The 14,613-nt window shown below is 37.2% G+C and overlaps 1 protein-coding gene across 11 annotated transcripts in view; it reads right to left on the bottom strand.

Annotated features, from left to right (window-relative positions):
• Positions 1-14,613, bottom strand: part of NAV3 (neuron navigator 3) — a 546,625-nt gene that overhangs the window by 263,326 nt on the left and 268,686 nt on the right. For 9 of the 11 annotated variants that reach the window (XM_040061184.2, XM_040061187.2, XM_040061186.2 and 6 more), the window contains exon 1: positions 3,453-3,749. The exons of 1 other annotated variant lie outside the window; for it this stretch is intronic. In XM_040061184.2, coding sequence (XP_039917118.1) covers positions 3,453-3,695 — 243 coding nt within the window. In that variant the 5' untranslated portion in view covers positions 3,696-3,749. Of the gene's footprint in view, positions 1-3,452; positions 3,910-14,613 lie in introns of those variants that run through there. One more of the 11 variants, XM_040061185.2, reaches the window with a different exon arrangement.

The raw sequence follows: 14,613 nt of genomic DNA, 5'->3' as shown, positions 1-14,613 counted from the left end.
AAAGCAGATGGACCTGTTGTATGAGACTTAGGCACCAAAGCACAAATTATGAAAATCTTGAACAAAAGGTCATTTAAATAAACTACACACAGAATAATTTAAATCATTAGCTGTGCACTGTCTTATTATTAAACTTATTATTTGCTTTCATAAGCTTAACTAAGTTCTATACAATTAAGAAAAAAGGTAAATATAATCACCTCAAACTTTTTCTCCCACAGTTTTTATGACAATATCACTTTTATTAAACCTCAAACTTCATCATGTCCACAAACAAGAAAACAACCAAGACCACAAAATCATGTGAGATGAGAGAAACAGCAAGGGAAAAGAGAACTGATATTTGGTGCTGTTTTCCAAACCAGCCTTGGCCTTGTGAGAAAGCCAACACAAGTGACAAAAGTCTCAAACAATCAGGTTTGGTGAGAGTGAAGTTCATAGAGGAAACAGCTGGATGGCAATGACCTACTGTATTGACATGCATACCCCAAATTTATTTCAGAATTCTTAGCACTTAATAGATAGCAACAGGATATGTCACAGTGACTACACGTGTCAATCTATAAGTGCCTTGCAGACAGGATGAGGAAACTTGTGACCTGCAGTGCAGCAAATGCAGAACACTCAAGCAAGCAATTCAAAAGGCAGTGCTTTCAGCAGACAAGAGCCAAAGTTAACTAGATGATGAATTCATATGTTCCACTGTCTTTTGCAGACAGAGATCCATATTTTTTTCCCTCAAAAATCAGTGCTGCCTTACATGCAATGATACATATAACATAAGCATACCAGAAATATGTTTGTCATATTTTACTCTCGGTTGGAAACTCAGACTAGATAGTCATTACATTTTGATTGAAAAGCCTTTTATCTGACCTTTTTTATAGTTACAATGTACAATATTGCATACAACAGTCACACAGAGATACCACATGGATTAATGTGTTTGCTAACAAAAGGTCTATTGGAATCAGCACTCACAAATGGTCAACTTTTGGGACTACACAACCTGTAAAACAGAACTTGCATCTGTTCAGCAAACCTGAAGAGACATTAACTCTAACAGCTCCATCAGATCTATGCTTAGAACTACTGTTTTAATAACCTACACATACTTCTGAGGCTACTCAGATGACATGCATCTCCATCATTGATGAAGAAAAACAGCATTAGTACTTTTAGGCTGATCCTTTGAATCTTACTAATAAAAAAAGCATTAAAATAATGTTATCTTCATAAATACCCATCTACCTTACAGTCCAAACCCCTCTGGCAAAAAGATTCCATGAGAATTTCTTGAACAGTGAATGAAAGAGCATCTTTCAAAAAAATGTGCCAGGAAGAAAATTGAGTAAAGGGCTGCTAATAAGCTTTACTGGGAATGTTAGATGTATGAGGGGGTAACAAAGAAAGGCTTCAGAAATTAGTAACTTTTTGAATATTCAGCACTTCTATAAATCCAGGTGGCTGGGGGAAGATTTCAGACCATCATGTGCACAGCCTAGTCTTACTCTTTATGGGTCATCTTTTAAAACTGCTCAGCAGCCTGCATACATACTCAGAGAACATACATAGAGAAGGATGTCATGGCTGATAGGTTGTCTTTCGGAAGCTGGTTTGCTTTCTGTTCTTTAAAAAACAGTCTCTGAGATGAGAGGTATTGTCAAACCAATGAAATGGCAAAGTGGTATCACAGTTTGTGTCCATCCAGGCTGTTACTTCACTCACTGGAAGTTCAGCAGAGTTCAGGACCAGATGCCTCGGAAGGCTAAGACTCCCCTTTGGTTTCACACTAATTACTAATTGCTCCCAAGTGGTTTAAACACTGAAGAAAAGATGCTTTATATCTTTCTCCAGGCTTTTATAAGTAAACAAGAAACACTTCTCAGCAGCCAATGTAACCTTTTGCTTTTTTTCATGGAAAATAGTATTTGCAAATCTAATTTACTTTTCATGGAATATCCACTAGGGAACACCATTAAAAAATAAATAATATTTTCTATTAAAAATAAATAAACAAGCAGGAACTGCATTTCTATTAAAAAAAAGTAAACAAGCAGGAACTGCATTGTTTTGAGAACTTATTTTCTTCCAACTGATATTATATTCATACTCATGTTATAGAAACAGGCTGTTCATCACTTGTGGTAATCAAGAGATGAACAGTTTGCTCCTTTTTTTATATTATCCTGTATGGGATGTAGGACACCACCAATGCATCATCTCTGGGAGACAGTGAGATGCGACACAGAAAACTCCAAGGAAAAAGATAAGTGGCATGACCAAAATCTTATGCGTAAATATGTGGCAACTTTTAAAAAGGAAATCAAATATTCAGAATCCCAACCCTATGCTTGAAGCACAAAAACCAACTTTCTTCACCAAAACTGAATTAACCCAGTAACTAAAAACAAAGAAAAAATAAGTTCATATATCATGTGCATCTTGCCCCTGTAACAACTCTAATGACATTTAAATGTTCTCAAACTAAGATAGAATTAAAAATATATGTTTAATTCCAGGGTGGTAATCAGTTCCACAAACCAAGAGTACTAGAAAAGCAAGAGGAAGTAGCCTCACAGCTTGCTGAAGCTGTGTAAACCACACATGCAGCTGTAACGTAGTGACTGGAAGAACTACAGAAATATATGCTGCTGACAAGAAGGGACTCAATACTCATGTACAAAACAAGAAAAGTGTTTTCAACTACAACAGAAAGCCTAGCTGAAAATCAAGCAGAAGTTTTTTGAAAGTTAATTAGGGCTCAAAAATAATCCCCTTACAAAAAACAAACAAACAAACAAACAAAAAAAACCACCCCACAAAAAACAACCCTAAGCAGTCTGAAAAATATTGTGGCATCCTAATTCAGATAATCCATTTTTTTTTTTTTTCAAATCACAATGAACTGGGGTTAGATAGGGGCTAGGAGGATACTATTTTGCAGAAGAGAAAAGCACAAGTACTTTTCACTGAGAAGCTGTTTTTCTGGTTCAGCAGTCCTGCAGCAAGAATAGCCAGATCATTTGAAAATTGAAAAGAAAATCAATTGCATGTTTTTATTTTAAAAGAGTCTCCCTGTGGGAATAGGTGTGGGCGTGAGATCTCTTTTGAAATTTCATAATATAACAAAAAGCTGCCAAGATTTTTTTTTTTTAAATACTCTGTTTACTGGGTGCTAGAATGATTTTTCTCTCCTTATGATTCTACTGATCCTTATCAAAAATCATCTGTGAAGTAAATAACACTAACTTTTAAACCCAGAATATTTATTCAAACAGCAGAACTGAGCAAAACAAATTTTCAAGGCTGCTATGGGAATTCAGTGATGAACACAAAAGTCTATTTACTCATTTACCCCCAAGTTCTGCATGCAGAAAGTTTGTATCAAAGTTTTTTTCAAAGCAAATCAACATTTTTTTTTTTTTCCACAGGTAAAGTTTACAACTAACCTTGCTATCTTCGATCTCCTGGGTTTTTCCTTGAAGCATTTTCCTCTCTCCAAAATCACAGGTTGACTTTAACGTAAGCTGACAAGAAAGCATCGGGCTCTCTGCCCCAGTGAGCTCCAAAGACTTTGGTGAGTACTTCTGTGAGCCGGTGGGGCCAAGGTTGGGTATCGGGAGGGCAGTGTGGACAGGCTTTGACCCTACAGCTGGCTGTCTCAGCTTGGAGGCAACCCCAAGCACAGGCATGGCTTTTATAAAAGTATCTTCTTTCTGCCAAAGAAAATGCTCCTGACCTCAGTCTGGTAGACTCCAGCTTCAGCAATTTCAGAACAAATGCTTTAAACAAAAGTAGCAGTCATCTTTTCGAAAAGTTTTAAAATAATAATAGTGCAAGTTTCACAAGGAAGCAATTTTTTTCCTTCATCTCTCCCCTTCTCCCTCACAGCCACTCACACGCACTGCTCAGTGAGTCAGTGGCTCTGTAAGACTAAACACTCCTTTGGGGCGTGAACTTTTCTTGAAGGTAACTGCCACAGAGCTGCCTGTCTGGAATTAAAGAACTCATAAATTCGCTTTCTCTTCTTCCTACAGCATTCCAGGACTGTGAATTAAGTGAATGAAGGATGGGAGAAAAGGAGAGAGAGAAGAGAGGAAACCTCCCTGTACTCCAACTGTCAAAACAGCTCAGAGACCACAACACTGGAAGCAGAGACCTCTTCCTGAGTACATAAATAACCAGCCCACATCTTAACAAAAAAAAAAAAAACCTCTTTTTTTCTGTTAAAAAAAAAAAAAAAAAAAAAGGACATGAGTAGTGGCCAAAGCAAACAGCTGTCGGACGAGTTTTCATCCCGGAAATAATCTCAGCAATGAAGCTGTTTGTCTGATTCCTGGCTATTTTTCACTGCTGACAACCATGAGCTACGGTGTTTCATTCTCAGCTCCTCCCGTGAAATCAGGTTAAAACTGTGCAAGAGCATGGCCAGAAACAGACCCTGAATCACACTGTGGGGTAATGTCTGTCTGTGCTATGAAAAATCCATACAAAAACACAGAGCAGGATATAGGAGAATCGCGAACATTGTTAGAAGGTTTAGTCAATACAGCTTTCAGAACTCCTTTTTTTTTTTTTTTTTTTTTTTTTTCTTCCCCTTTCGTTGTGGTGGTGTTAAACGTCATCTATTCAGTGTTAACACTTCCCTTTCTAAAAACATTGGAAGCTCCATGAAGTCCTTGTCCAACGCTATGTTTCTGCTTGTTGCTCACAGAAATATTCTTTCTGGCAACCTCAAATCCTAGCACATAGAAATACAAGTCAGGCAGGCAGAGCAGGCTCCAAAATGAGTCATTATGGAGAGTCCAAATTGTTGAGCAGCATAAACACTTACTTAAAAGAACAACTGTAAATTCCATTGAGATCCCTCTAGCAGGGGAATCCCTTTTAAACTGACATGAGGAAAAAACCTGTGCAGAAACATCACACCGTTCAACTCCTATGAGATTTTATCACCCAGAATTATAGACATGGGATTTTTTGTTATGTCTTCCAAAATAAAACAGAAGATGACTTGACTTATTCTGCTCCAATATACTACATGGTATTAACTACTCTTGTTCCTTGAACAGTATGTACTATTACCACCACAGATAAAAGCACAAGAGAAAATAGGATCCCTCTGGACTTTTATGTTCTTAAAACAAGGATGGCAAAAGTTAAAAAAAGCATTGAAAAGAAAGTAAATGAGGGGTAGACTGAAAAGATCTTAAAAATGCTTTAAAATTATTTTGCAGAATAAACCTGTTTTACCTGCGGTATTGTCCTCTATTGTTCATTTACAAAGATCACACTGACACGGTAGATAAATTCAGATCTCTGTATTGACTTACAAAGTATAGATGCAATGGGTTTTGTTCAAGAGTGCACAGAGCTAACTGCTCTGCATTTTAGACAAGTTCAGCTCACAGGATCCATCAATTTGCTCCAATGATTGGAATATTCTTGTTCAGAGAATATTGCTTCTGCAGAGAAAAGGAGAAAAAAGCTCCTTGTGCAGTCTGCATTTGTTCTCCAGCATTATAAAGTGCTGAGGCTGTGTAAGGAATTTAAATTTCTTAGGCACAACTGCTAACAGTTAATGTTTCAGAAAATGCACATATGCAAAGACTGAAGTGGACCACAGGAAAAGAGGGATTTATCTCTTGCAAGGTTTAAGAAGATGAAAAATTCTCATGAGAACTGTTACCCAATGATCAAGACAAAGAATAAACTACAGCCATGAGACAGATACTTTCTTAAAAAGAACTTTGCCAAAAAAATGTAATTGAATCTTATTACTTCCCGGGGTTATAATTTTACCAAGTAATGCACTTTGGTAATCTTGCTGATCTTCTTTTGAATATGAGTGATGAGGTCATGATACCCACAGTCTCTTTTGCAACCGATTTTCCCATCACTGAAACCCTGAAAGCAATAAGTAAGCAAACTTACTAGCAAAGAGTCATCTGTAATACATAACCAAGAGGATTTGGAACAATGATGTGAGGCTGGTGTTACTGCTACTCTTTTGAAATAATTCTTCATTATATGTTGACTTTAAAGCTAGTACCAGGTCAGGGCCATCAGCTTCAGAACCCCATTTACCTAGAATTTATATAATGATAAATCACAGAAGTGCTTCCAGTCTACCAAAGATGGAAAGAAGAATATGCAAGATTCTTTGCAGGAATCATGAAAAATAATGGAGGAAAACAATTATACTCTGTAAGTAAGAATGCAGCTACAATCCTGGTATTCCTTTTCTTGTTTTCCCTAATTCTAAGCAAAAGATAAATAAACAAACATCTGCTACTCTTAGCTATAATTTTTGCTTGAAAGGCCCCTCTGTACCTCATGGTGAATGTGGGTTTTATGAAGGCTATCTTGGGGGAAAGAATATTTAACAACTAAGCTTCGGTATCAGTACTGTTTTCCACACAAACACAAAAGTACAGGATAAAGCATCTGTGGACAACATACACAAACTGTCACCAGATGCAGGTGCCAGTGGGATGACCCTGCAGGCAGAAGGTGCCTGAAAATTCTGTAAGAGAAGGAATTGTGGGGAAAGGGCAAAGTTGGAAGCTGCAAAGAAGGGCACACTGGCAGGCATCAAGCTGACCATGTGAGTTTGGTGGGTTTTTCCTCAGTATCTCTAGAGTGGAAAGCTAAGTGCCTGTCAAGCAGGGCAGACAGGGAAAACCTGAAGTCAAAATGAGGATGATTTAAATATATGTGAATAATGTCAAAACAGAAAAAAAAAAAAAAGGCTTATCTGTGAGAAAATAGGGGTGGAGAAGGTGTAAACTCTGCCTATAACCTGGAGTTACATGAAATCAAACACAACACCAGACTCTCTGGCATGAGAGACGAAAGTATTACAGTCAGGACAGAGAAAGCAGTGAGTAAAAAGGTATGACTGATAGAAATAAGGGACACACATATTCACTTAGTTACGTGAAACTGACATATCTAGAAAGGGACTGCAGAGAAACAGGTCAGGCTAAGCATTGTTCAGAGAGGAACTGTAGGTTTATAATTTATCCTCTTGGACTTTAGAGTAGACATCCTCCAGACAGGCAGGCAGGGGACATCACCTGGATTCAGGATTCAAGAGGATGAACACAGATGATGACTGAAGTCCTGACACAAGGGAAATGATGTGTGGGAAAGACTGGAGAGTTATGGGGAAGCTAGAAGAAAACTGAGGTGTGGGAAAAAATAGAGGGTAACATTTCAAATGGTATGCTAGATAAAAAGATAAAAGTGTAAAGAAGAACCAAAAAATGGGAAAACAGAGCAAAGGTCAAAAAACAATCTTTAGTAATTTTGTCAATGGTAGAGGCAATTCCAGTGATATGTCGAAGGTAGAGCCATTGCTTTAGCTGATAAAATAGTGACAATCTGGCTGTAAAGCATGACTGTGTCATACAATCAACATTTTTACAGATATTATAGATTATATTAATGATCTGTACCTCAAAGTTAGACAGCATATATGCATTCAGTATATAGCCCCCACATCTTAAAACAAGACATAGTATTTATTTAAAATAGTAGGAGCAAACCCACTTGAAGTCTAAACCACTTCATAAAAGAAGGTATCAGTCACTTGTAATGTTATGGTGAATTTTTGTTCTCAGGAGTGAACAGAAATAGCTGTTCACAGCACAACACCCCAGCATATATTTCCTTTCCTTCTTTGAGTCTGATACCAGCACAAGTCCCATGAAAGTTGCTCCCCTCCTGCACCCCCAACACTCAGACAAACTGTTCTCATGAACTGAACAGACAGCTGGCAGTGTCTCCCAGAGCACAGGAAATATCAAGAGAGGGGACACCTGCCTCAAAAGTGCAGCCAAGATATTTGTTTGCTCCTTCTGCTCTAAGATCTTCAACAAGGAAGCTGTTGCATGTGTACAGGGTCAAACAGGAAATGTCAGGGGTCCAAAGACTGCAGAGCTCTGTTCTGAGCTGTTTCCCCACTTCATCCCACTGGTGTAGCAGCTGTGTATAGAGTTTATGTGAGCCAGATCAACTTCTGAATGAGCTGACACAATCACATGATTTTGTGCTCACTGACTTGAGATTGAGCAGAAAGTTTTCCCCACCTAGGGATGAACAACTCTTGAAAAAGCAACCAATGGTTCTAAAATACTGACGGTAACTGAACCAATATGATTCATTTATTTACTTCAGATAAGACAGGTTTAAACTTTAATAATGCAAGACACACACCACATGTCTTTTTGGTGTAACAAAATATGTTCAACCTGTCAGATACTGATGAGACAAATCCTTCAGCTCTGACTCATGTTCCCAGCATAATTCTATGGACATTATTTTTGTTATTACAAAAATCAGGTGAATCCATTAGTCTCAAAACAAGACATTGAAAAACTGTTTAATCCTATCTGCAAGTATGTAATGCTACTGAGTAAGCTGCTGTTGTTTTGCTTAACAATTTTGTATTCCAAATCTTATATAATCCAAAGCCCAGTTACAGTCACAGAAAAAGGTGCATCCGGCTTCCTAAAGGAAATCCTTCTGCTTAGGCTTAATGTTTGAGGGGGTTTTTCAAAGAGGACAACCTTTAAATAAGGATATTGGTTTTTTTGTCTGAACAATTTGACCTTTCAAAACTAAGGAGTTTAAGGGTTTGAATGCATTAACTGATAAAGTGACCAGTTCTATAATTTTCATTCATGCTGTACATTTGCAACATCTTCCATCAGATCTTTTCAAACATTTATGCGTAACTTAGTACCATACCACCTTGTGAAGTATGTAAGGTACATTAAAACATTGCCAAGTAGAACCATGAGGCCAAATGACTTTCCCAGGTCTATATGGGGCTTTGGTACTTTCCTTCTTAAGTAGGTTTGTTGTTGTTGTTGTTGTTGTTGTTGTTTAATTACAAATCTGTGTCGGTTAAAAACTACAGTTATTTCTCTTTGTTGTCCACTCTATTTAATCATGAAGTATTTGGCTTTAAGGAATTGAGTGTAAATAATATAGGATTGGAAAACAAAACCTAAAATTTTATAAGGATAAGAGAGAACTGATGGCAACAAAACACACTGTGTAAGTATTTACATACTGATCTACTGGCTAGACTATGCAGCCAGCTGGTAAAGCTTAATGAAAGGATCAGCTTTTCTCTTTGGGAGGTGGAAAAGGAAAAAAAAAAATCTATTTATTCATCTCTAACCAAATGACCCAAATAACAAATGCTGAAGACTCTCAAAGTTGATGTTAACTGCAGCTAACAAGGAAATCAGCACAAACTGGTCAGAAAGCTAACAGTCACCCTAAGGAATGAAGTAACAGCCTTTCTATCCTTTTTTTCTTGTCTCCTTGCTTTCTCATTTACAAACTCTCTCCAGGACACAGGCATAGCAGGCACACTGGCTTCTCCAGTATCCTTCTGGACACTGGCAGGTATCTTTGCCTCTTTCCATTTCTGCTCTCCTCCCAATTTGTCTTTCCTTCTTTGAAAGGATTTCTGGCTTTGTATCACTTTTGGTGGGCCCTGGTGAATTATGATTCCTACTGCTTTCCCTACATTTTTCTGTCTTAAAACATGACAGATACATGACTTCAGTGTTGCATTGTCAAAGAGCACTTTTCCCACTTATCAAGGTAATTGAGAGCTTCAGCTCTTTGTAGAACTGCTGGAGGAATGTCTAAGGTAGACATGACAAAACCAGACATTTATAGAATGCATGATTAAGCTCTTAAATGGTAACATTACTTTCTGTGGATGTGGTAAGGAACAGAATTCCTAGCCTGTTTTTAATAATGTTATTGATGGAAGAAGTTTTGTTCCATTCAAAATTTTGACCAAAGTTTAAATTGTCTCGTGTTCCCCTTGAAAAGCAGTCCTCATAAATTCTCTGCAATCTCTACTGCTTTCAATACAGATTCCCCTGGGGAAAAAAAAAAAAAAAAAAATCCCAATGCACACACACTCCAAAACTTTGATTGAATATTTCATGATACTATGGAGACATTTATAAGCCCAAATTAGAAGAGAAGGAAATTGGCAATATTTGTGGTTAATCAAAGCTGTTCTGACTCTTGATGCTAAGTGTGAACTGTTCAGAAATGTCACCCAAAATTTCTTCAGACAAATTCACTTGCTTTACTTACTATGAAATTTCCTAACTGTAAAAAATAATTCATAAAAAGAAACTGAGACTAAGCAGGAAGGAATCTTCTGATTATCTGCCATCAGGTGGCTGGCAGAGTGGCAAACCTATGCTTTCATCTGCAGTAAACTTTCCTCTTAGGAGCACTGTGGATCTGATAGAGGGTTTCAAAATCACAGTAAAGTTGGCATTCACTTTGGCATTGCAGTGAAAAACTTCTGCATAAGGTTCTCAGTGGTCTATCAAAAAAACACAAAAAAACTGTAGAAAAATAGCTTAGAAATATCTGCTACAGTCATGATCAGACTCTTGGCCAAGTGCAGCAACAACAGTAAGAGACTTTGAAGTCAATCAGCTTTGCTATCACCACCAGATACCCCTGCAGTCAGTGGAAATTACTGCACAGAGACTTTAGGAGACACAAAGAAAACTTGCTCTGCCAAAAGTATATATACAAACAGCAATGAAGAAAAGAACAATTTTTTTAACAATCATGAAAATTGTTAGGCGTGAAAGGTTAGCAATAGGTGTTAAAAAAATACTATATTAATACTTAGAGAATACTTAATGAAAACAAAGTTGGATATATTTTAAGGGATTAGCTTTGATATTTGACCTTAAACAAGTGCACTGCAGCTGGAGGAGCACTTCTGACTCATTATCTACTGTCTGCTTCCTTCTTGCTTTGAGACTGTAATCATTCAATGTCAACTTGCATCCCCCACAGTTTATACCTTTTATAGCTATACCACCTCTACCCATCTGCTACTCCAGGCCTTGATCTAAGTAGTAATTATTGCATAATATTTCCTGTTATTCCTCACTGCTTATCAGTATAGTGGAATGATCCCAGCAATGTTTTTGGTTTCCTGTTGGCCTTTGCAGATAGTCATCATAACTAATTTTGTTAACAAGTAACCCTTCCTACAATGTCCATATTATTTTCATCTTCTTTAACCACATAAGTATTTGATATTTATTCTACATTTCCTGTGATTTGCACTAATTCAGGAGATACTGATACACATTTTAAAGGCAAGTTTTCCTATGGCAAACATAACACCTCAATATTATAAAGTATGAAAAAACATTGTAGTTCTTAGTGAAGCATTAGAAGATTACCATTATATCACCTTTCCTGCCACAATTCCCATCAGAAAATCTGGCATTTGCAGTTCTCTTGTGCTGGGTGGATATATTGGTGAAGCATTACTCCCCATGGCAGTGCTAGGTTTGCAGCTTGACTGTATGATCTTAAGGGTCTTTCCCAGTATAAATAATTGATTTTATAGGCCCCATTGCTGCACACTTCCCTTGCACATCATCTCTTGCTAATGGCCAGAGGCACCATCCTGAGTGTTGGATCTTTTCTGTGACCAGTGCTTTCCTTTTGGATCCCAAGTTGTTACATGAAGAAAAGATATTGTACCTTGAAGCCACTCTAGGGTTTTTGTTTTGATAAACAGACATGCTCTCTTTTAATGATGTTTTTTGTGACATTTTCCTGCTCTTACTGAGGAGTAATGATAACACTGTTTGGCATCCCCATTTTTCAACAGTATTTCCTCACCAGGGCAAAACACTACACTCACTGTGGCTTTCCTGCTCTTGTCTTGTGCTTGACCAGCTTGGAACTCTGGCAGAGGTGGTCACTCACCTCTGTCTGTGAAATAATAAGCAGACAGGCTTTATGTGTCAATGGATGAAAAACCTTGATTACGTATAGTTGAGCTGTAAGTGGGAGCTCTTTTCTTTTAAATAAAAATTGGCCTAATGCACATGCTAAAAATCTCAACCATCTGCCTCTATCTCCTGTTGGCCATATGTGAACATTTCCTACAGTGAGCCTTGAAAGCTTGTGCCTTTCTCCATTCTGATGTGATCAGAGCATGCTCCAGGCCAGCTTCTGAAAAGGGTTCTGTATGTCACTAGAATAAACCTTCTAGTTTTTTGATCAGTAAGTGTCAAGGAACTGCTATTTTTCATTACCAAACAACTCCCATCTACGCTGAACCATACACCTTGTGTCATCTCAACAAAAATGTAAGAGTAAATTACAGTAGCAGCTTTTCCACTCAGCAAACTGTATTTCCTCACTACTACTCTGTCTACAGATGCATGACTTTATCTTTTGTGTGTATCTTTATGTACACATGAGTACACATGTTTAACATGTCAGACAGACATTAATGCCCTTTGAGCAATTCACCTGGGTTGTTTTACCTTTCACAAAAAAAAAAAAAAAAAAAAAAAAAAAAAAAAAAAAAAAAAAAATCAAACCCTCAATAGCGCACAGCTGTCAAAAATAACTTCAGATCCTGCAGATGTTAGAAGCTTCCTTCCTGCTTCTCTGCATACTGGGGAGAAATATTACCTTACAGATGTGGCATGTTATTAAAGAAAAAAAAAAAAAAAAAAAGGAAGTTATATATTGGTCTTACCTTCAAGTGCAAAAAAAGTGCTAGATGGGAGACTGACATATGTAACATGTATTTGGCAGCCATAAAAGCAACATCAGCATTCACAAATTAAAAAATAAAACAGAAAGCCAAAGTATTTTTTTTCCACCTACAATAACTCCAGGATGAGCTACAAAGAAAGCACAGTTTTATCAAAACCAGAAGGGAGGCTAAACTGGTTATTCAGCTGCAGCATCCAGCTAAACAGACACTGTTAGCTATAAATCAGCAAGAACTAAGTTAACAGCCACTAGTGAAAATGTCACTGCTGGTGCGTGCACCTTCAATGGCTACAAAGGCAGAAATTATCATCTTCAGACAGGTATGTCTTCAGACACAAAATGTCTTCATTACACATTCAGCAGCATCACAGCCAACAATACAGTAACTTTCCTGATAGATCCAGAAAGATTTTCTGTTGGTACAAAACTGTGTAATTACTGCAACTTCTCTAGGCCAAGTACAAGACATACACTACAGTCTCTCTCACTGTTTATAAAAGATATAATTAGATTCCACACATTATTCCTTTCTATTCCTTTCCCTTTTTTTCTTATATTCTCTTTGAAAGTTTTATTTTTCATTCCATTCCCATCTCTGCACCCAGGGAGGGAATATTCTCCAGAATAAGAACAAGATGTGCGGGCAGTATTGTTATTTTCTTTTCAGAAATCTTTACAGCACAGCATTACAATTTCTGCAGTACAAACCACCTGAGCAACACTGGGATCTGTAACTAGAAGGCTATTCAAAAATCTCCTCCAATAACCTGTCAAAAATTCTGGCCCCTGAAACCTACTTCAATTTATGAAATTTCCCAATATCCCATTATTTTGGCTTTAGCTTTACATTTTACCCACCTTAACTGTAGTCCAGCCACTTTTGCTTATATTGCCTTCTATGGAATTTTTTGCCTTCTTTTTTGCCTTCTATGGAATTTCTTGACTCTAACATACCTGAGCACTTTTATTCTGCTTTACACAATAAAGCTGAAGCAGTTCAATGCCTAATGCCATGGGATGCTAATGCAAGGAGCAGGAGTCTATTCTTGCTTGAGATGGTGGAGGAGGAGGGGAAAAATAAAAGAGGGATACACAATGTGCAGTCTGCTTTCTGACTTGGAAAAGGTTTCCTTCTGTGATCAGAATTTGAGTTCCAGGCTAGTAACATTCTGGCCAAATTGATTTTCCCACCCTTACATAACTGAACTCTGTTCTTCATTATATGGGTGTAAATCTGCAGCAAAAACTTTGAACTTTCAATGAGTAATTCTAGATCTATGCCAGAGTAATTGAGAGCAGAATGTAGCCTCTTGGTTGCTCACAGATATACTATTTAAGATTTCTATCCTCCAACACACTTGTGAACATTCAACCTTACCTAGCCCCCTATTCTTTCCTTTAATCTATTCAACAAGTTGACACAATATTTGGAATTTTTAATAAAAATCATATTTGGAAATATTTTACTTCCAAATCAAGGCAAAATGTAACAACTGAGAATGTATGTATCAAGAGGAGCTTTTTTTCCCTCAAGAGAAAATCTTTAAGAACTATACAGAGGCATTCCTCTGTGCTGACACAGGCTGCATACATGACTGTCCAGTTCTTTTTCAAGTCTGCAGAACTGTTATTTATTAATCTCTAGACTGCTAATATTATTCAAATAGCAAGCAGCTCAAAAAGTTCACTAAATGTGTATCTTTAAAACTGTTACACAGCTATTTTGTAACCACTGAATTCATTAAAAACAAAAATTATGTCAATGAAGTGTACTTCCTATAAGTTGGGTAAACTTTATCCCTGGTATAAGTTTAATTAATTCCAGTGAGTCTTCCTCAAGCAGGAAAGAATTTATTGTTTATATTACATGCCAACAATTTGCTAGATTTAACAAAGTAAGAATCCTTCTAATGTTATAACTTCTGTTTAAAAATTTATCCCAGTAGGGGTTTTTTGAAACAATTTTGCTGATAATGTCACCCTTTGTTTTTTCTTCACAGAAGCCAGCAGGGTCTC

This window comes from Hirundo rustica, chromosome 4 (assembly GCF_015227805.2).
Source record: "Hirundo rustica isolate bHirRus1 chromosome 4, bHirRus1.pri.v3, whole genome shotgun sequence".
Taxonomy (NCBI): Eukaryota; Metazoa; Chordata; class Aves; order Passeriformes; family Hirundinidae; genus Hirundo; species Hirundo rustica.
Note: the sequence above shows the minus strand (reverse complement) of the source record. Positions and strands in the feature narration are given on the sequence as shown.